Source organism: Mycteria americana, chromosome 2 (genome assembly GCF_035582795.1).
Source record: "Mycteria americana isolate JAX WOST 10 ecotype Jacksonville Zoo and Gardens chromosome 2, USCA_MyAme_1.0, whole genome shotgun sequence".
Lineage (NCBI taxonomy): Eukaryota > Metazoa > Chordata > Aves > Ciconiiformes > Ciconiidae > Mycteria > Mycteria americana.
In genome coordinates, this window is record NC_134366.1 from 38,470,160 (window position 1) to 38,491,025 (window position 20,866).

Below are 20,866 nucleotides of genomic sequence, written 5' to 3' on the forward strand. Positions count from 1 at the left end.
ATGAGGAGAGAAATCTTCAACTGGATCAGTTTGCTCAAAGCCCCGTCCAACCTGACCTTGAATGTTTCTGGGGATGGAGCATCTACAACCTCTCTGGGAAACCTGTTCCAGTGTTTGACCACCCTCATCATAAAAAAAATTTCTTCCTTATATCTAGTCTGAATCTACCCTTTTTTAGGTAAACCATTACCCCTTGTCCTATTGCTACAGGCCCTACTAAAAAGTCTGGTCCCATCTTTCTTGTAAGCCCCATTTAAGTATTGAAAGGCTGCAATTCCTGTGCCAGTCCTTACTTTTGGCTATGTGTGTGTTCTTTTTTTTCTTTTTTTTTTTTTTTTGTGAAATTCCTCAAACATTGCTTTAGAGTATATGTGTGTGTGTGTCTCTACACTCAGCAGCCATTTTTTCACCAAGCTGTCATCATCATAATTAGCTCCTGCATAGTTGCTGTCACTTGGGAACAGTAAAGGCACTTCACTTAAGGAGGGAAAACTTGAGTATAAATCAAGACACTGCAAAGTGTGCTGTCTGATGGTAATGTAGTACTATTCAGTTAAAGCAAGGAAACTTCAGAAATTTGGGAATAAGGGGAAAACTGTAAAAGAACCTAGCCAGAGGACACACATTTTGTGCTTCTGCTCAAACACTGGAGTAATTTTTTGTCCACTTATTTGATAGGAATGAAGAGGAGAAAAATTACCAAAAAAGAATGTTTTTGTTTTACAGTTTAAAATTGAAAAAATAATAAAAGAAAAAGAAGAGCTATTAAAGGTTACTTCTGTTCTGGAAAAGGAAACGACACAACTCAGAGATCAAGTTGAAAGACTGGAAAAAGAACTTAACCATGAAAAGCAGAAATGTGACCAACTGCAAACAGAGCAAAAGGTTAGTTGTTTAACTGATTAAAGCTGACTCATAATGTCTGTAATCCTCCTTTTTCAAGAACAGTTAAACTGGGTGAAAATCAGCTATCAAAACCCCTCAGCAGTTAGATAGACATTTACACTAGAATAGGTCAGTTCCTATTAACCTCCTGCCACTATTCCTTTTATGTCGTAAAATGGTGAAAATATTTAAGGCTTTTGGTACCAGGCTTGGTAAGATAATCGATGACAACTGTTACCAGATGTTTGACATTTAACTGTGGAATTCATAGTGGAAAGTAGTTGATAGTTTAAAGTTTGCTTACATTAACTTAAAATGGAGGAAGGCTTTTAAAAAACCCCTCCCATTAAGGAATAACTACATAGAACACAGGGTATTGAAAATGGTAAAAAATTTTGGTCTTAAAAGCAAAGATCAAGACTTAACAGAGAATCCTACTGCCAGGGCACACAAAGAGTGAAAAGTAACTAGTCACTTCTCTTTCAACAAAGGTCTGAAGACTTTAAAAGGGAAAAGAAGCACAAACTTAAAAATAAATTTACAGTGTTAATTGATAGTGAAAATATAAATCTAGCCTAAAACAAAGCAAGCTTAATTTGGAATTCTACATATGGTAAGGAGGAAATCTAATATAAAAAAGGCACAAAAAAGTTGAGCCTAATCTATTTTAAAGCTGCTGCTTTTTAAAAAACAACTTTTAGGAGAAGATTAAAAACATGTGGGAGGGAGGTGGTGACATGGACAAATTTGAAGTAATGAAGCCTATATAATTTAGCTGTGGACAGCAGTTAATAGGCTATTTCTAAGTACTAGTATGTGTATGTCAACAGTTCTGCATGATACACCTTTAATAGAAAGGAATTTGTTGAGGGAATTTGAAACTGTTGAAACTTTGTAGTTTACTTTTGAACAGTCATAGTGAAATGGACTAGAGTGTTGGGTAAAGAAAAAAAGAAAGGGTAAGATCTTGTTTAGAAAAAAGTTTTTTCCTATAAAAAGAATGATTTTAACTTCAAGTACATGGGAGAACTAGTTTAAATCAATGAGACAAGAATTTAATACTTAAAAGTGTGCATTTCATGGATTTGCAGACTCATAAACTTGGTGGATAAATCGGAATGAGCTACATAGATGCCTTCCATTGTCATTTGAGGTTCTTATTTAAAAAAGTGTAGGAAAGTAAATTGTCAGTTCTAATCCGCGTTAGCTGTACAATGCCATTTTAGAACAATTTGTCAAATGGGATTTTGATGGCTGTCCAGCAAGGACACAGACTGTATAGGAACAAAAATGTCTTGATACTTTCTCACGCTTCCCTGTGGATTTCTATAATCAAAAATACTTCTGCCTTTAAGATACCAGAACTTAGCAATTAGAATTTAATTTCAGGAATGTTTTATTTTTTTTGGTTTGTCTCTGCCTTGGATTTTGTTGAAGTGCTGATGCAATGTGAAGAACTTACCGTTTATATTTAGCTGAGTTATAAGCAGATGTCTAATCTGAGGCTGATGCAACTCTTCAACTATCTAGAATACTATAGAAGTTTTCTAACTCATGCAATTATTTTTTGTCTCTTAAGTCTTTGACACTGTCTTACTTACATCTTTTATGTTCAATTCCCTGTTTTTCACTTGTTTAAAAAAAAGAAAAAAATCTGCAGAGTTGAAACTTCTTTCATTTGTTTATATACATAAGGAGAATATAAATCCAGTGTTACTCTTGAAAATTAAACAGGCATCTACTAAATCAGGTTCAATAAGTTAACTTTTTCATCATTGGAAAGTTTAATAATAACTTATATGTGGCTTTCTCTTTAAACTTTCCAATCTTAAAGATGACTTCCCTTCTTTCTCTCCTTGCCTCCCTACCCCGATACATGAAATACAGCAGTGGGTCAGGGGATTATATGACTTATCTTTGCTGAGAACACTGCACAGTGTGTTAATGGGTTGATTTAAAGATTCCTGAGCAGCAGTTATGTAGCACTCACTAGGATTACAGTACCTGGGTTTTATTTTCCTTGTGGTTTGTTTAAAAAAACAAACCCCACAAAACACTCCCCCACCCAAAAAATCACCGAAACAAACCCTCCAAAACCACTCCCCCCAAAAAACCCCAGCTAATCTAGTCAGCTTCATGTGATGTGAATAATTGTTATTGGCAATAAACCTAAACAGTGCATTAACGTGGCTATTTTTTATATAAGACTACACGGGATAACCTTAAAATGCGAAGTAATCAAAATATATGTGTATTTTATGTAACAGCAGAATCTTTACCTGTGTTTAGTGTGAGCTAGGTTGTTTTTGTTTGGCTTCTTGTTTTTTGCGTTTAAGTTACAGAATGATTGTTTTAACTAAGTAATTCTGTGGGTTTTTATTTTCTTCTTTTATTCCTAGTGCTCTTGTCACATACAGGTGGATTTTTAGTTATGCTCTAAACTTTTGATACATAAATAGATAAAAAGTGGAGTTGATGAATTTAAAATTTTTATTATTCAAAATGTTTAACTTACTCATGTAAAGGTTTAACTACTTGGAGTTCTATTTAAAAAAATTCTTTCAATATACTTTAGAGCATATTAGGCTAAAGAAAATAATTAATAAAACAAAATAGCCCATAGAAGAAAATATAATTACTGTAAACACTACATATCCTTACCTTTGTAGTTTAGGAGGAAGCTATAAGTGATAGAAATCTTTATTTCTGTTAAAAATAAAGCTAAGCTACATTTAACCCATGTGCAGTCTCTTAACATATTAATTTTTTTCCTTTTTGCAAGTACTTCCATTAGGAAGTGCACAGATATTTCTGCTTGTCCAAAGAGCCCTCTAAGAAACCACAATAGTACGAAGTACTGTATTTAAAAAGCAGCAATTGCATGAGCGAAGGAAGTGGATACATCTGTACAGACACATGCATTTGATTCTAATTGACTGCAGAGCTCTTTATGCTGCTAATGTATTGGCAGCTATTTGTTTATTACCATTTGTATGGTGATGAGGGGCCTTGGAGTTATGAACCCGTTTATACAAAATACTTGTCAATCTGCCCCTTTTCTAAAAATCTTACTCAGTTTCTTTGGAGCAAATAATCATAGAACCATTAAGGTTAGAAAAGACCTCTAAGATCATCTAGTCCAACAGTCAATAATATGTGTATCTTAGCTCACGTCTTTGTCTTTTGATCAAATACCTTATTAAGCTACTTTATATTTTTATAATTGAATTGAACAGAATGTGGATGGTGTGGTTAGGCATCATAGTACTGTGTGGTACAGTGTAACAAATAGAAGGTAGATCAACGATGGAAAAGCTCTGAGTTCATAGTATGAAAATGTTTTGTTAAAACACAGTTCTCTTAAAATCCCCTTTTTATTCATGTTTATTCGTATGCCTTTTGGTTACTTTCCTCTTTTTGGTATTGATTTTTATCAGTTGTTTTTGCAAATAGCTCAGGAGGAGTTTGGATCATTGAGAAATGTCTGTAGAAACATTGATTTCTTAATATAGACAGGATAGTTGTTGACAGACAGTGTCACAGCGATGTCCCAATTAGTGTTTCCCTCCCACTCTTGATTATTTGATTTCTCTTTCCCACCTAGTTACTCTCATGGACTTCTGGGCAGTGGAACTATTGTCGTCTCTGCCTGCTTTTTGCCTAGTTGGGTTGCTTTGTAAGTGGTCCTTTAGAGGCTCTTTGGGGAAGATATTAGGAAGAAACAAGTTGAGGCATATCAATCTTTTAAGAATATAGCATACTAAACAATCTGTACAGGTATAATACCATCAGTGTTCCACAAAGTTTGAATACTGGGCTCTATGCATGTTTTTAAGTGGTAGAAAGATTCCCATTTCTTGAGTTTTTAAAACAGGTGAGTTCCTGTGTTTGTAGCACTTCAGACTAATGGCCACAACAAACTACAGATTTCAGTTTGCTAACAGTGCCTTTACTGTTCAGGAGATACGCAGTCATTCATTGCCTTCTTACAAGATAGCCATCTCATTTCCTACCAAAGATAGGAGGAACAAATTCATTCAAGACATAAAGTGATAATGTGCTATTAGAGTTGTTGAAACATAGCTTCTAATGCAAGTTATGGCACTCTTAAGTCACTACTTGTCTGTAAAGGCTTCTATCTTTTTAGGTTTGTGTTTGTGGGGTTTTTTTTTTCAGTATGTTATCACATTGGAGTAAAAAAGTCTGTATTTTTATTTGTATTCAACACATTAATGGTTCTGCAGACATTGTTTTCTCAGGTTGTCATCGCCACCATCATAGAAAAAGAATATTTGCAAGACACACTGCTTTGCACTGCTCAGAGGGAGCATGCTCTCCAGCTCCACTGTTTTTAGTGCACACTTCATATGTTATGATTATTAACCACTAAGTTGTGTTAATTACCCCGCCCTGCCAAAGCTTAAGATATTGTAGAACTTGTAAAAAATTCAATTTTTCTTTCTTTTAGGTTGATCTTTTCCTCTTCTCTTATCCAATGGCTGCTTAATGCAGTATGTGGTTGTTCTGACAAGATCAGTTTAGGGAGGGGATAAGTGAATCTTTCCTTTTCTCCCCTTTCTTCTCCTGCCCCCCAACATGCACACTCCTTTTAGTCTTCTGAAAAGGGCTGTATTTTCAGTTACAGGAAAACATAATATTCCTTTGCAGCATTTTTCATGCCAGTTAAACCATTCCTAGACTCCCCCCCCCGCCGATGACATTAATTAGCTCTTACAGAGTATGAAGGTTTAACTTGATCTGCTACTACTCTGTGTGGGAATTCAGAGTAAATGTGAAATTATTGGAAATGTTTCAAAATGTCACATCTTTTTCTTACAATCTTCTGTTAGTGTTTCAGAGTTAATTTTTTTTTACTAGCATGATGTTCCCTGATAGCGTACTTTTATTTAGAATCATGCTGTATATACAGCTTGCAACTCTACTACTATAACACTGTAAAAGTAATGATGTAATTACTCACTATGATTATTTTATTTAAGAAAGAAAGGTTGCTTTCAACATTTCAACTTTTCCTTTGGTATCCTACTGATATAACTTGTTCACTGGTACATACTCAAGTATGTTGAGTCATGTTAGTAAGCTGCTTTTATCGGAATATATTTTAGTTTTGGAAAAATTGAAGAACATTGAATCAAAAACTGAGTGTGTTTTTTATCTAGAAAATAATTATACAAATATTTCTAATCTATATCTTACAAATTATGAATATAAAAATACATACCCGTGTAAATAAAAAGAATGCATGCTTTTTGGTCTTTGTGTTCCCAGTTTTGTGTGTACTTAAACTGTGTCGAAGCTCTCTGGCAGCAGCGCACTTGCCTACTGTTTTAAGATTTTAATATTACTGTGCTGAACAGGAGAAACATGCAGTAGTCATTGTGTCCATCTTTCATTGGTCACTATTCTGACACTCTGCAGCCGTTCAATTTTGTGAACGCAGGTTTTGTACGCCTCTCTAGAGAGCAGAGCTTGCAAATGATGCTTTTGCAATCATTTGTCTCCCTCTAGTGGGAAGAGAGTACTTCTGTAATCTTAACAGTAGTGACAAGTCTTACTCCTGTGGCAGTAGTTTCCATAAATGTTTAACTTGCGTCAGAAGCAACAGATTTGCAGATTCTTTGATGCTGTGAACATTTAAATAGTGTTTCTGTTATGACATTGGCATAAATTGAGGAAGAAGTGAATTTACGGACTTGATAAACTTGTTCTTTCATGCTTTTTGAAAGTTTAGTTCACCATTTAACTTTTAAAAAGTGGGCTAATTCATCTATCTGATGGAGAGTTTTAATAGGTCATCCATCTAAATCACATTCTACTGACAAGGTTCTACCTGCACAGTAGCTTTATTCATTGGAGAGTTTTATTCAAGTATTAGGGATTCATTTAAGTTGGCTTTTGATGCCATTTTATAAGGAGAGTTTCTCTGGTTAGATAGTGACAGAATACTGTTGTGCAGTGTGATATGTGAGCAGTACAAGTGCCCAGTTCAGACTGCATGCATAAAAGTGAATCAAGTGTTTTTTCAGTGCCTTTTAAAATCAAACTGCATTGATATTGTTTATGTATGCTGCATGTGCAAAAATCTGATGGCTAGGGAGATGCATTGTTTTTTAAAAAAACCCAAACCCACAACCACGCAAAAAGCAAAAACCCAAACAACGACCAAAAAACCACCCCCAAACCCAGAAAGCAAAACCACAAAAAACCACCCCCCCCCCCCCAACTCCATGTAAATAATTTTTTAAAGATACAAATTAAACCCTCAGATTTGCTCAGGTTGGCACCAGCAGTTACAGCACCCAAGGGTGCTATAAATATTCTGTGAAGAGAAAATGCTGTTTTATTGTTTTAGTGACTGTACTGTGTATGAATATTTCTGAAACTGATTAATTGAAATTTATTTCATTGGATGATTGAACAGATTAATTTGAGAGATTCTTAAATGTTTTAGATAAGTATCCTGCCTGCACTTCAATTCAAATTATGTATTCATGAGAATGACCCTTTGCAAAAGCGATAGCTTATAGTGAAATTATGTTTTAAGAAATTAACATTCTGAAATGTAAATGCATGCTGCAAGATCGTAGTGTGTCTAAATACTTAAGCTGCCTCCTGCAAAAACTTGCATGTCTGTAGTCTTCAGGAAAGTAATTAGGTGACTGATGTTGCTTAGATGAACTTTTACAGCTTAGGCCTTAGTTTTGTAGAGTTTCGATCTGTGTAACAATGTTAGTTGAAGACATGAACACAATTAAATTACTACCACTGTGATATCTTACCTTTTTGGAGTAGAGAGACTTCGGTGGTTTTAGAGCAGTATTTCTGTTGCCAATCATAGTCACAAAGAATAAAAGCTTAGTATCACTGAGTTTATTTGGAATTGGTTTACTGTTTTACTTCACTGAATGCTTAAATTTTATTTTAGAAAGAAAAATTACAACTTGAGGTTTCCTTTCAGAACATACAGGCCCTGTGTTACGAGCACACTCAGATTTTGCAGTGGCTGTAGTGGTACTATGTTGTGTTCATCATTTGTCCTCAGAGGTCCTTTAAACAGAGTATGATGTCAGCCAAGTGTTTTACACGATTCTGTTGGAGCTGCTATGATGTCAATGGGATAAACAAAAGGCTCCTGCAGATAATTCATCTAGATCCCCTAAATTCTCTACAGGGTATGAAGCATAATAGTTCCCCTGACATTAAATTATGTCCAGATAAATCAATCCAGCTGAAACTTGAAAGGTAGTGCTGCTGCTGCCTTTTTTTTTTTTTTAATAAGTTGCCTTGTATTTGCTGAATTGACTTCTTTGGTTTTAGAGTTGCATAGCTCATTTTTAACCTTTCATTCTTCTCCTTCGTTACAATGTATGCATTCTGTAAAAAGTGAACTGAAGATTGCAGATATTAGCCATTAATCAAAGGTGAATGTTTTAGGTGTGGAAAGGCTTTTAAAAAGTGGATAGGGAGTTTTACATGTGATGAAAAGGGAACATGAAGCATAAACAAACATGCTGCCCATTGCCATACTGCAAGATGTCACAGCTGGAAATGGTCTTAGGTTGTATTTTCCAAGTTTTTTATTCTGTCGGTTGGATCTCTCCGCCTTAAAATGCATTGTGTATGTTGATTCACAGGAAGTAGTGTCTGTACTGCTTTGCTTCCCTTAACCGGACCGTACTCTGAAATGTTTTACTGGCGTTGAAAAGTCCATTAGAAGGAAAGCCTTTTGTTCTTGATTGTTGAACATACAGATTTTTGCTATAGTTTTCTGTTATAAAAATGAGAATCTAGAAACTTTATGGCTATTCCATTCTCAAATGAAAGATTACTAGTCCTTTTGTAGCCGAAGTTCAGTAAATTGATTTTAAACATGTTTCAAGGAAGAGCACAGGCCTGATCTTCACGTATCCTTTAGACAGAGCTTGTAATAGCTCTATGAGGTTTCAATCAGTGTATTTATGATTAGGTTACACAAACCTAAAGCAACTGATCTGTAATTTAGAACTTTCTGATGTAAAAACTCTGTTCTTTTGGCAGCTGTTTGTAATGCACTGTAAATAAATCATGTTATGTGTAATGGCAGTTCTTTGCAGGAGGAGGACAGTGTTTCATGTGATTACTAGAAAATTATTTTAAAAATAGTCTTAAATCTTTCGCCATTTTAGAATAGCAATAAAGATTTTGGTGCCCCCATCTTTCTTCTTGTTCCCTATCTGAAGGTACATCAAAATTTTCAAAGTGGAATTTTGATTCTGGGGAAGATAAATTCACTTGACAACTACATTAAATTTTCTTTGTTTCACTTCACTAGTGAGACTCCTAGTAGTTATAGGAATTTTTATTTTGGTAGCGTTTTGTTTCGCAGCGGTGAAGCTGACTTAAGTAATTTCTGGCTGCTTATTCTGACCCATGTGGTGCAGTTTGCTTCCCCCCTCCACCCATAATGCTGTTGCAGCCCTAGGGAGGGGGGATGGGGGGAAGCTGCATTTGTAACTGGATTAAAAATACCATCCAGAGTAAAAATAACCTTAAAATTGTTGGGTGTGTTAAAACCAGTTCATTAAAATGATTCGTGCTCTTGCTGTGCTTTTCCTTCTGTTAAGAAAGTGGAAGAAAAGGTGTAATATTTGTAGATGTACCAGATAAATTAAAGAGAAATTAAGTAAACAATCATTACAGAAAGTAATTATCTTTTTTTGTACTAGAGGTTGTATATATAGTTGATGTGTTTATTATATTCTTCCCCTTCAGAGTCCTCCTAAAACACAGTCAACTTTTACCTGTAAAATAGTCTAGGAGCACTCATTTTAAATTTTACAGGCTCTGAAACCGCTGTAACCAGAGCGTATGAGACTAGGATTGCAGCATCTAAATTGAATTGCTAAGAATTCTGTAAAATAACAAGTCGTCTCTAAAAATTAATTCTTCTTTCTTTCAAAACTGTAGGCTTTGGTTGTATCTAAACAATTTTATTAGGTGAGAATCTGTTAAGTATGGAACTTTTACATTTTAATACCATGTCCCTTTAGAATAACTAGCAAAGCAGCATCAATTGTAATGCTGTTTGTGGAGTGAATTTTTTTCAGGCTATTAATTCCTTTTAATATACGTTACCTTTGGCAGCCTGTTTGAACTGTTTGTACAGTTTGTATATATAATGTATCAGATTAAATTCTTTTGAAGGCACTTGGGTTACAACAGTTACAGTTATACCAAAGTGGTGTTTAGAGAAAACACAGATATGCATTGAAATAGACTTTTTACTATACTAGACTTTCAAAACAGGGGCAAGTAATTGGTCTCCACTGCACTAGGGAAGGACAAGCAGTTACAATGTATGTTGTTGCTGCTGGTTATATAGCAAGTTTTACTTGGAATACTGACTTTAATTAAAATATCCTGCCTTCCTTACACCAAATTTTTGGTTGCAGGAAACCGATAGATCTTAAAAAATAAAGACCTTATGAAAATTGTGGGTCATCTTCTCCAATGCTGTTTTCAAAAAAGATGGTACATTCATGATCCCTTGAAATTCTTTATTATATTAAGGCATATAATAAAGCCATTTAGAGTTTAAATAGTTATAACGTATTAGTCCTTTTTTTTTTTTTTAATAGCATATATAACAAAAGAATCTACTTTATGTGCTGGTATAGTGTTCAGGAAGAGATTGAGTCATCAGTTACATTTGCCACCCCTCACAATTCAACACCCCTTACGCCCCCCAAAAAATCATAATGCCTCAACTTCTGTTTAGTTGCTTGTAAAAGCAGGGCTTAATTAGACTTGCGAACAGTGTATTTTGACAATTAATGAGTAAAAACAGTCCTCATTATATTTTATTGTACTTAAAGCATTGTTAGTTAGGTTGGAATCTGGCCAGTAGGGGTTCTCCGTAAACTCTGGCTGATGTGTTTCTCTTAATGTAACAGTACAGTCTTGCTGTTTCAGGGAATTAAGCTTTGTTTAAAAATGAATAGATGAACTAGTGCTTTAATCTTCCAAATGTAGAGCAGAAAGACAACTTGTACCTTAGTATCTGCACAAACACTGTAAGTCACGCTGTAGTCAGGCATGTTGGTCAGTCTGTCTTGACCTTGTTTACGCTTCCGTTCATATCACTGTCGTGGTTGATACTAAGCTGAGCTTTATTGAATTTTGATATCAGAAATAGTAGCGTATTATCTCGGTATGTGTTCTACTTTAGTGTTTATTAATTTCTTTTCTCAATAAAATAGTATTATATTGAAAATAATGTGTTTTCTGGGTTATTTAAGATGACCTGACTTTATATGGCCATTTTGCTGTGGTGAAGATGATGTTTAGCTGTACACTGCCTTCGAGTGGTATGGACATTACTGTAATTAGATAATGAATGTGGTACTTAAAAGTGGCTTCCCATCCTGCATCTGTCAGTTTACTGACAAAGGAATCTGTCTTGGGTGTTGTCATCATCCTCTGTCTCAGCTTCCAATATCCAAGACATAAATCCTGCAATTGTTTCATGAGCTTCCATGAGCTTTCTGAGACCTTCCACATGTCCTAACTAGGAGAATGTAGTGTAGTAAGTAGCTCTTCATCAGGAGTTCTTCCATTTTTTTCTCCTTTTGCCTGCAGTTGTCTTTACTGTGGCTTGCTTGAGTGGTGTAACTGTCTGGTCAATGCAAGCTCTCCTTCTTTTCAAGTAAAAGAAAGTACAAATTAAAATAGAAGATCTTTGTGTTTTCTAAGCTAGGCAGTTGATGGTTAGTTTGCAGAAAGGATGTGGGCAAAAGATATGAAACACAACTTTGTCCTATACTCTGAAGTCTTTGGTAGTCTCTGTGTAACTGAATGCTTGCACCAAAACGAACCCCTTATTGACTCCTTATTAATATTTTAACTGCGCATAGTAAGTTTAATATATTTTTATGTATTTTACATATATACACACACACATATATACTTGAAATGGGCTTGTCATACATTTTAGGGAAGAGAAGAAATCTAATGACCATATTTTAGCATTAATTCAAATAGCATGTTGTAGTTCTGAAGATATGCATTCTTAAATGACATCTATTTGCAATTTTTTTAAAGAATAATATTCAAGCATCAGAAGTTCTTAAAACTGAAATTGATGATTTGAAGAAGAAGCATGATGAAGCAGCTTCAAAAGTTCTCCAGCTTGAAGAAGATATCATGACTGTTACTCAAAAAGCCATTGCAAAAGAAACTGAGTTAGACAGGTATTTAGTAATTTTGTTCCTTACCTTCCTTATTTTACTGTTTCTTTCCATAGGTGTTTTTTTAAACTAACAGTTGTTAATGTATGCATATATTTTCTGTATTAATAGTTCTGTACTATTAATTTGTCAATTTCTTAGTCTGAAAGACAAACTGAAGAAAGTGATGCTTGAGAAGGAGCAACTTGAATGTGTGTTAAAGACGGAAAAGGATGAAAAAGAACTTTATAAGGTAACTTTATTCCTTGTACCTGTATACACTGAAATGAAGTGGTTTGAAATAAAGGTAATAATGTTTTATGGAGAAGTCTGGTAAATTGAATTTGTTAAGGAAAAAAGGAAGTGGGTAACTTCTGTGAACAGATTTTTAAGACAGTTATAGATGTTCTCATATAAAAATGAATGAGGAAAATAGCATCTGAGTTCATCCCATGGTATAAAAAGGTCGCTAAGAAGCAGAATGGATCACCAGTTTGTTAAAATGCAGGCATAGTAACAAATAATAATAGATGTTTGTGAGGAAGTTCTTTAGTTGTATGGTGTATCACCCAGTAACTGATTTTCTTAACACACTTTTTCATAAATAAATTACTTTTTACTCTTCTAAGTTCTCTCTCCAGACTATGTTTTCTAGGTTCCTGTTCTTGAGTCTTGTGCATAACTCTGAGAAGCTTTAGTAGGATCTGTATTGCATTGATTTTTACTAGCATAGCTGATTTCTCTTGCTGGTGCTGAGACACACCCATATTTAAAATAAAATATAGTGGGCCTCCCCCTCAAGGCAAAAAGTCTTATATGCTAAAATAATGAAATCCTTAGGTTGTATGAAAAAATCAAGTGTATTTAAAAGATTATTCCTGTTCATAGGAAAATGTCTTTGTGGCAGACAGTATTAGATACACACCAGAAATCATAAAATCTCAAAACGTCTTTCACAAGCATGGAATCCCTTTCTAAATAAGCAACACAAATCTTCTAGTCTTTGAGTGGACAAAACTTGAGTGCAACAGTTATCCTTTATTAGGCATAATATGATGGACTTGATGATATCTTAAAAACAGCTCTAGAGTTGTTAAAGTAGTTTTGCTGTCTTTGGAAATGGATATTGCTGATATAGTCCTGATTGCTTAGATGATTGCAAGTAGATACTACTAGAAGTTCAATTTCTCTTTAGTTTTCTTCAAGCCATTTCTTTTTTGCTTGTCCTTAGTTGTCCAGCATTTGTGAAGAGGGGAGTGAATTCTGAGTAGCTTAATTTGATGTGGACAGAAGTCAGGGCCTTAACTTGTAGCTGTAGAGTGGAGCTGTTGTTAGATGACCAAGCTGAAAGAATTCCAGCCAGAAGATCTGTGCTGGAGGGCAGTGATATTGTCAAATGTTTAATTTTTCTCTTTACCTGTTCTAATCTGTCTCAGACATGAGTTAGAATTTAGTGAACACTGAAATGGACAGGTGAACAGTAGTTTTCGTAACGTGGAAGAAGAGTTTGACATTTTTTAGCATCATTACAGATACACTTGAAGAATACAGAAATAGAAAACACCAAACTAGTAAGAGAAATCCAGACGTTTAAGAATTTGGATGCAAACAAAGAAAACATGATATCGTATTATAAAGAGGAGGTTGGCAGATTACAGCTATTTATAGCTGAAAAAGAAAATATGAAGAAAGCTTTTTTGCTCTCCTCATCAAACAAGGTAAGCATTACTAATATAATTGGCCTGGTTTAAAATAAACATATCTAAGGTTGTATGTATTTAACAAGAGAAAGGAAGAAGTTGAAGATACCACCAGGGTATAGGCTGAGAGGCAAGAGTATTACGGTGTTCTCCGTAGATGCACAAAATGAGCAAAAGAGTGAATTCGGTTTTAGTTTTGCACATTCTGAGCTTGTTGAGGTGTTTCACATGATGAACCGTGAGATGAACTATGTGTGAAAAAGTAACTTGTGAGTTCAGTAAAAACACACCAGTAAAAGTGGTGCACTCCTCTGAGTTGCTTTTAGCTTCATGAAAAAGGAAGGAGATTGAGGAAAAGGGAGAAGTTAAGAATGTAGGTATGTTGAGACTGCAGAGTGTGATGGAGGAGAAAAGAGGAGACTTCGAAAGATGCGCTGAAGGACTTGTTAGGTGAATGTACTGTCGAGGTATGATGACATAAAACCTGAGAAAGGGTAAGATACCATATAAATTGACTAAATCGACTGAGAAGTCAGCAATAAGAGTGCCAGTAGGACTTCTAAGGAAGAGGTGATTTTTGCTACGCAGTGTGGTACCATTGTGGTTAGCAAGCAGTGTGGTATAGTAGGAGAGTGAAATTGCTGAAGAGCTGGCATCTGTGCTGTCCGTGGTCCAGGTGGGATTACTTCAGACTAGTTTTAGTGTGGTGCTATGGGCAGAATACCCATTAGGTGTTTGTTCCTGATGTACGTCTTCCTGTTTAGTTTCATCCAGAAGCAATGCAGTTTGTGTCCTGAGACTGTTCTGTCCTGTGATCTACAGTGTGATAGGTAATAGTGGAATTGAGTGGGAGTTTTGCTTCACAAATGTGCCCTTGATTCAAACTAGAGAGTTAATTTAGACACAGCCTTTGAGGCCAGCATGGAAAAGTCAGATAATGCAGGTGACTTTATCTTGTGTATCCTTCCTGTCTTCTCACAGAAGAAGCAATCTAGATCTCGAAATAATAGAAATTGCGTTAAAGTAATGTGAGTTATGAATGTAAAATTTAAGTAGGAAGGTAGTGCTGTTGAGAATGGAAATAGTAAGAGGACAAAAAGAACACGCTGTTTTGCTTTAAGTTACAGCTTATCTTGTTTTAGTCTTTTGACTGCTCTGCAGTTTTGCTTCTGAATGTGTTAAACTGCTACTGTATTTTACTGAAGTAAAAACATGTAGTGGGTGTGTGTGTGCCAGTACTGTGCCAGTACAACCAAACACTTAGGTCCTTTATTAATCTTGAAGTGCTTGTGATGTTTCTGGTGGGATCATTAACGGTTTTGCCTTATACTGTGAAACTGCAGATATTTACTGAAATACGTAACTGATGCATCATGTGCTGTAAAAATAGCTAAGGAGCAGGACTTTAGGGCATTTCCTAGTCCATCCATCTTCATAAATGCTTACAAAATATATTAGTATTCCTCTGGACTTGCTATGCTGAGTATTCAAAAATTAACAAATGATGGACTAGAGATACCTGAATTTATGTCTAGACTCAAGAATATGAGATGATTATGCCTTGAGGAAGCCCAGAAGCTGCGAGTAGCTTATAGTAGCTCTGAATTTTTTTTTCTTTTTTTGGGGGGGGGGGGGGGGAGGGCAGCAGGGGCGATCCTGGGCTTTTCTGAGGAATGAGAGGCCAGTAGTGCAGCTTGATCATTTGGCCCTTGGGCTGCCCTATGGAGCTGCAGTAGTGCTGAGAGTCTTAGTGCTGCATGCTGCAGCTTGCTCTTCATTAGTTTTTGTTCTCAGTTCCTTCTGAAAAGCTTGTTGTGCAAGATCTTGGGCAATGGAACTGGGAGAAGAACGTCCCAAAGCTGCTTTACAGTGTCTTACGTCAACCAATTGTAGGCATTGTAAGACCTCTCTGTTGTTACCTGCAGTGTCTTACTGTGGGATGAACTTTGGTTTTGAAGCCAAATGGCCATTTGTGCCTGTTAAGAGTTCTATGGTGATAAGAACAAAGATGTTCTAGAAAACAGAGAGACTTTTGGGTGTATGTTTAAAACTAAAGCTGAAAATACAACAAAAATCCGGTATAAATAAAATATTTAAATTTGCCTTTATGTCATAGTGAAATATGTTTGCACAGCATTGTTAGCAAAGAAGGCAAATGGGGAAAATGGTACTTGTGTACTAACTTCTTGATTTAATGGTTTTGCTAAGCCAGCAGGAAAACTTGATTTTTCTTTCAAATGTTTCTAATCCCTATGCCAACCTTTATTTAAGCTTTGCATTAAAAAATGATGGATTCTCTTCCCTCTCTTCTCTTTCCCAGGAGGATGCAAGTATCTTAAAAGAACAGCTCCGGAAAGCTGAGGATCAGATTCAGGCTAGCAAACAAGAAGCTGTCCTAATGTCAAAAGAGCTGAGCGACGCAGTAAATGTGCGAGATAAGACGATGGCAGATCTTCACAGTGCACGTCTGGAAAATGAAAAATTGAAAAAGCAGCTTGCTGATGCTTTAGCTGAACTTAAAAAAATCACAGCTTTGAAAAATGAACAGGTAAATTGTCAGTATTTAGTAATAAAGTTTATCTGTATTTATAAAATCTGTCAGAGCTAGCTTTGCTAAAGTTGGAGAATAAAATACATTTCTGGATGATTAGCGCAAATTATTATCAAATTCTCTTTTGGCACTCAAGATACTACCTTAAATCAAGTGCATGTTAGCTGATTTGGAAGGTTGGTAAGAAAGAAGGTTTCCGCTACTACTTACAGCAACTCCCTTCCACCCCCAGATTATTTTCACAGAATAATACAGTATTTATCTATATTGTTTTGAATCCTCTCCCTTTCTTAATTCTTTTATGAGCCACAGTAGCATGAAAAATTCATCCAGATAAGAAAGTAGAATTTTTTTTTATAATGTTCTTTCCTCATTGATGGATTCTGTCTTGATTCTTATGAGTCCTTCCGATATTTGTGGTCATAGTTAACTTGCTTTAGTATTTATAAGTAGAAAAATATTAATGTAATGGAAACTGTCTTGACTCCCTTCGCCTTGGGTAAAAATCTAGTGAGCTAATACAAGTTTCATCATTCTGACTTAAGTGAGCTTGGTACTGGATCTTCCATGACTGCAACTGTATTGGATTAATTTGCTACCAGGATAACTGTAATGATGTAGCAGTTTGAAAAAATATATTGAGCTGAACAGTAAATAAAATAGTGCAGGAAATATGAAGTGAATAGTACAGCCCTCAAAAGAGCTATTATATTTAAAATATCCAAAAATTACATGTTTTTTCTAAGAATATTGTTTATATACAATGTCTTTGAAATGCATCCTGAAAGAAGTAGCAGATCATCTGAATGACTCGAATTACCAGAAAGTATCCGAATATGGCATGTATCCGGTCGGTAAATGTAGTTTGCTTAGCTCGTGTATCAGTGTTACAGCTCAATCGAACCACTTCCAATAGAAACATAGTGAGTGTGATGGAATACAGTTGTGGTCTGTCCATTTTTTCCACGTGGCTATACTTGTCTATAAGGTAGCTAGAACACCTTCTGGAAGGTGTTCAGACTTGTGGTATACATTCAGACTTACAGTATACATTAATGAGCCCATAGAATAAGAATTCTCTTTACCTGCCTCTGGTATTATACCAGTGCCTATTTAATCCCCCAGTCTGTCTTGCTAGGAATGAAGTTCAGCACAGATGCTGTCTCTATCTGTGCTCTACTATGCTATTCCTTTCCTTCCCACAAAGTAAATGAGAACTTCTTCTGTACTTACATAGAGCATTATGCTTTCTTTAATTGAAAAAAGGCTTTTTGGGAAATAGCGGTATTTGAACAAAAGGGAGAACAGTTTCTAATTTTTTTTTTTTTTAAGGAAACTTCAAACACAGTAGAGCAGGAACTACGCAGGGAAGTTGAAGATCTGAAGCTTCGTCTGCAAATGGCTGCTGACCATTACAAGGAAAAATTCAAAGAATGTCAAAAACTTCAAAAACAAGTAAACAAGTTTACAGAACAAGCAGTAAGTAGAATGGGATAAATTGCACTTGCTTTTTGTAACTTTTCAGCAGCTATTTAATTTCCTTTTGCAAAACCCAGTGCTCTTAAAAAGGATTAAAACAATGCAGTAAGCAATGGCTCTTTAATTTACCATTTTCTTCCCTAAAGCTAAATTACTTCTATGATTTTTTTAATTTTAGATAGTTGTCGAAACGAAGTGTAGAATTTATAGTAACTGGTGTATGTAGAAAGCTAACAGTTTGGATGAACCAGTAAGCATAACGTGGTTCAAGGAAGAATTTTGAAACTGAAGCAGGGAAAAATCCATAATTACTATCTCTATTCAGTGCCACCACCACCACAAAAAAACCCAAAACCCAAAAGTGGGGGAAATGGAGAACTTGGAGGAGGATTTCAAAGTGAAGTGGGGAGAAAGTTTCCGCAACACAGTATATAGTTGTATTCCATATGTATTTTGTATTCTTATCATTCTTCTAAGTTTTTTTCCATAAAGAAATGAGGCTTTTGCAATGATGATGTGAGTCTCATGCCACCTAGTAACTGAACCTGTTGGTGAATTTCAAACAGATTTGAGAGCAGAGTTCTTCAGAATTTTGTGAAAATCAGTGACTGAGTCAGAGAGGAGCTCAAATGGGGAAAAGGTGTATGAGCAATGGCAAGATGTACAAATGTGAATTCTTACGAAAAACAGACTTAAGTATTTCTGCTATCCACAGAACAAATGGGGTAGTTACCCAGATTTGATCCACAGATTACTTTAAAAAGTTGTCTTCTCATCCAGAAGGTCAATGGTGAATGAGGTGTCATATCAGAATGCCTGTGGCTTTTCCTTAAAAATCTTCCACATCTTTGGCTATGCTGTACACCTGATAACAAACACCAAATTCACTACTCTGACACCGGAAGTCCAGCACTCATTAGTAATACAGACTCCATTTTTCTAGTGGAATATTAAAGTTGATGGATTTAAGTGTGGCTGATTCTCCAGAAAATGAGATTTTTCTAATAATTTGCGTAGAAATTACTGTTTCTTGGGAAAATAACTTTATAACATAAGATTATAAAAATCATAGTCTGAGGCAATTTCAGTGTTAGTAGAATTAAATGTGTTTGCATATTTATTATTACCTTCTATTTTAATGAGCAGTTCAGTCTAGTCCAATTTTGGAGGAGATGATAGTGCAAGATATACATTACTTTGTGCTTTGGCTTTCATTTAATTAAATACCAAAACAAAATTTCTTTTCACAAAGAAGATTGCAGGGCATCAACAGAAACTGACAGATGCATCTAACATTGAGACAGCTACTGCCATCGTTACAGACAAAAAGTTGTCTGCATCTCCAGGTATCAACAGCTTAAATTTTGTCTATTTGTATCAGCCTGAAAGTGTTGTCTGTGTGAAGTAGGCCCTAATAGTATGTGTAGTATAAAGTAGGTGGACTTGTTATGTTTTAGTTAAAGCAATGATTAGAAATGTGAAAATTCATCTAAAAACCTTCTGTCTTTTTTCAAGTGGTAACATTCATAAATAACTTCATGTATCTTTTCAAAACAGTTCAGTTTATATTTGTTAATGTCAGTAGGACTGAACTCTTGAATTTCTGCTTAATAGTTAACAAAGAGCTGGTTTTGCCAAGCTAATAAACAATTCACTTAAAAAAAAAAAAAATCTTCCCCAAATTTGCAAATTTTGTACAATAGCATGGTAATTCTGCAGTCCTGTTATAATGACTATTCACTGTAGCATTCTACTGTAAAATTGAATCCACTGAAAAGTTCTGAATATGTGATGGCAAGGTCAAGTCTATAGACTATTCTCTTGTTTTATGGGCAGTAGTGGTTTATTAGAAAATGTTTAACTAGGTTATAATTTTTATGAACCATTAAGTTCTTACAAAATCTTCTAAAACATAAACACATAATAGGTTAAAACTAAGCCTGGTTTATTATTCTATTTAAATTGATAAAAGTCAGTAGATGCTGACTAATTTAATTTGTGTTACTTTATAACTCACACATTCTTTCTGTCTATAGAGACTATAGGTTGTAACTTCTGTCAGTTTTCTCCTGTCTTAAGTAAATACAAGTGTTTCCTAAAACAAATAAAATCCCAGCAAGCTCAGTTATAGTATGTGATGGGATGAAGTCAATTGCTGAGGCACTTCATATTTTTACGGAAGAATAAAATATCTAGCATGATATCATAACGTATATATTCTGGTGTTTACTTTCTTGGGAGTTAAGGGCAGAGGTGTCTGTCCTTTTATTTTTTTTTTTTCTTCCCCTACATTGACCTTTGTAGTATGTATGTGTGTATTTATGTTCACCTTCAGTACGTGAGAGAACTGATCCCAGACGTGCTAGTATGACTGCTGATCTTATGTGTCACTAGCCACGTGATACTGACTGTCTCTGATTAACTATTTACTTGGATAACATGGAGCACTCTGTTCTTGATGCACTGTCAAATGTGGCCTGTCATCTCTCTTATACAAACTTTATTTGTGGAACAAGAAAAATCAATATTCTTGTTTTTTCTTCAATGTTCACAGTTAGCCCCATTTCATCTGATATAGTTTCGGAATTCATGGTAAAGGAGCAAGTACGTGAAATGAATAAAGAAATTGCTGAGAAAACAGAGAAGTATAAGAAATGCAAGCAAATGTTGGCAGTAAGTAAATGGCTGCTTCGGAAAGCTGAACAGAAAGTAGTTATAGGTACTAAGTCTTAAAACCACAAAGCCTACCCAGCTGAGTTGCCTTGCTTGTTTGTGTGATACACCACGATTGTGGTAGAAATCTTAACATTAGAAAACACATTTTTATTAAGTCAGCTGTTGATTACCTGTGGTGTTAGAGAGTCCAGCAAGGACCCCTCAGGATAACCCAGATGCAGTAAAATAAGTGAACAAAACCTACTACTACTACTTCTATGCTTAAAGTTTTGCATACTTTTTCTTTTTGCATTGTATTTTAAGTATATTTGCTTTTATAAATCAAATACAGCATGTTGCTATAAGCCAGA

The 20,866-nt window shown here is 35.2% G+C and overlaps 1 protein-coding gene across 5 annotated transcripts in view; it reads left to right on the top strand.

The window, feature by feature from the left end:
• Nucleotides 1-20,866, top strand: part of TAX1BP1 (Tax1 binding protein 1) — a 65,941-nt gene that overhangs the window by 23,515 nt on the left and 21,560 nt on the right. For 2 of the 5 annotated variants that reach the window (XM_075493065.1, XM_075493067.1), the window contains exons 5-12: nucleotides 727-885; nucleotides 11,986-12,134; nucleotides 12,273-12,363; nucleotides 13,643-13,828; nucleotides 16,131-16,358; nucleotides 17,694-17,840; nucleotides 19,093-19,186; nucleotides 20,395-20,513. In XM_075493065.1, the coding sequence (XP_075349180.1) occupies nucleotides 727-885; nucleotides 11,986-12,134; nucleotides 12,273-12,363; nucleotides 13,643-13,828; nucleotides 16,131-16,358; nucleotides 17,694-17,840; nucleotides 19,093-19,186; nucleotides 20,395-20,513 (1,173 nt within the window). The remainder of the gene's footprint in view (nucleotides 1-726; nucleotides 886-11,985; nucleotides 12,135-12,272; nucleotides 12,364-13,642; nucleotides 13,829-16,130; nucleotides 16,359-17,693; nucleotides 17,841-19,092; nucleotides 19,187-20,394; nucleotides 20,514-20,866) is intronic. The other 3 variants (XM_075493068.1, XM_075493069.1, XM_075493070.1) reach the window with 3 other exon arrangements.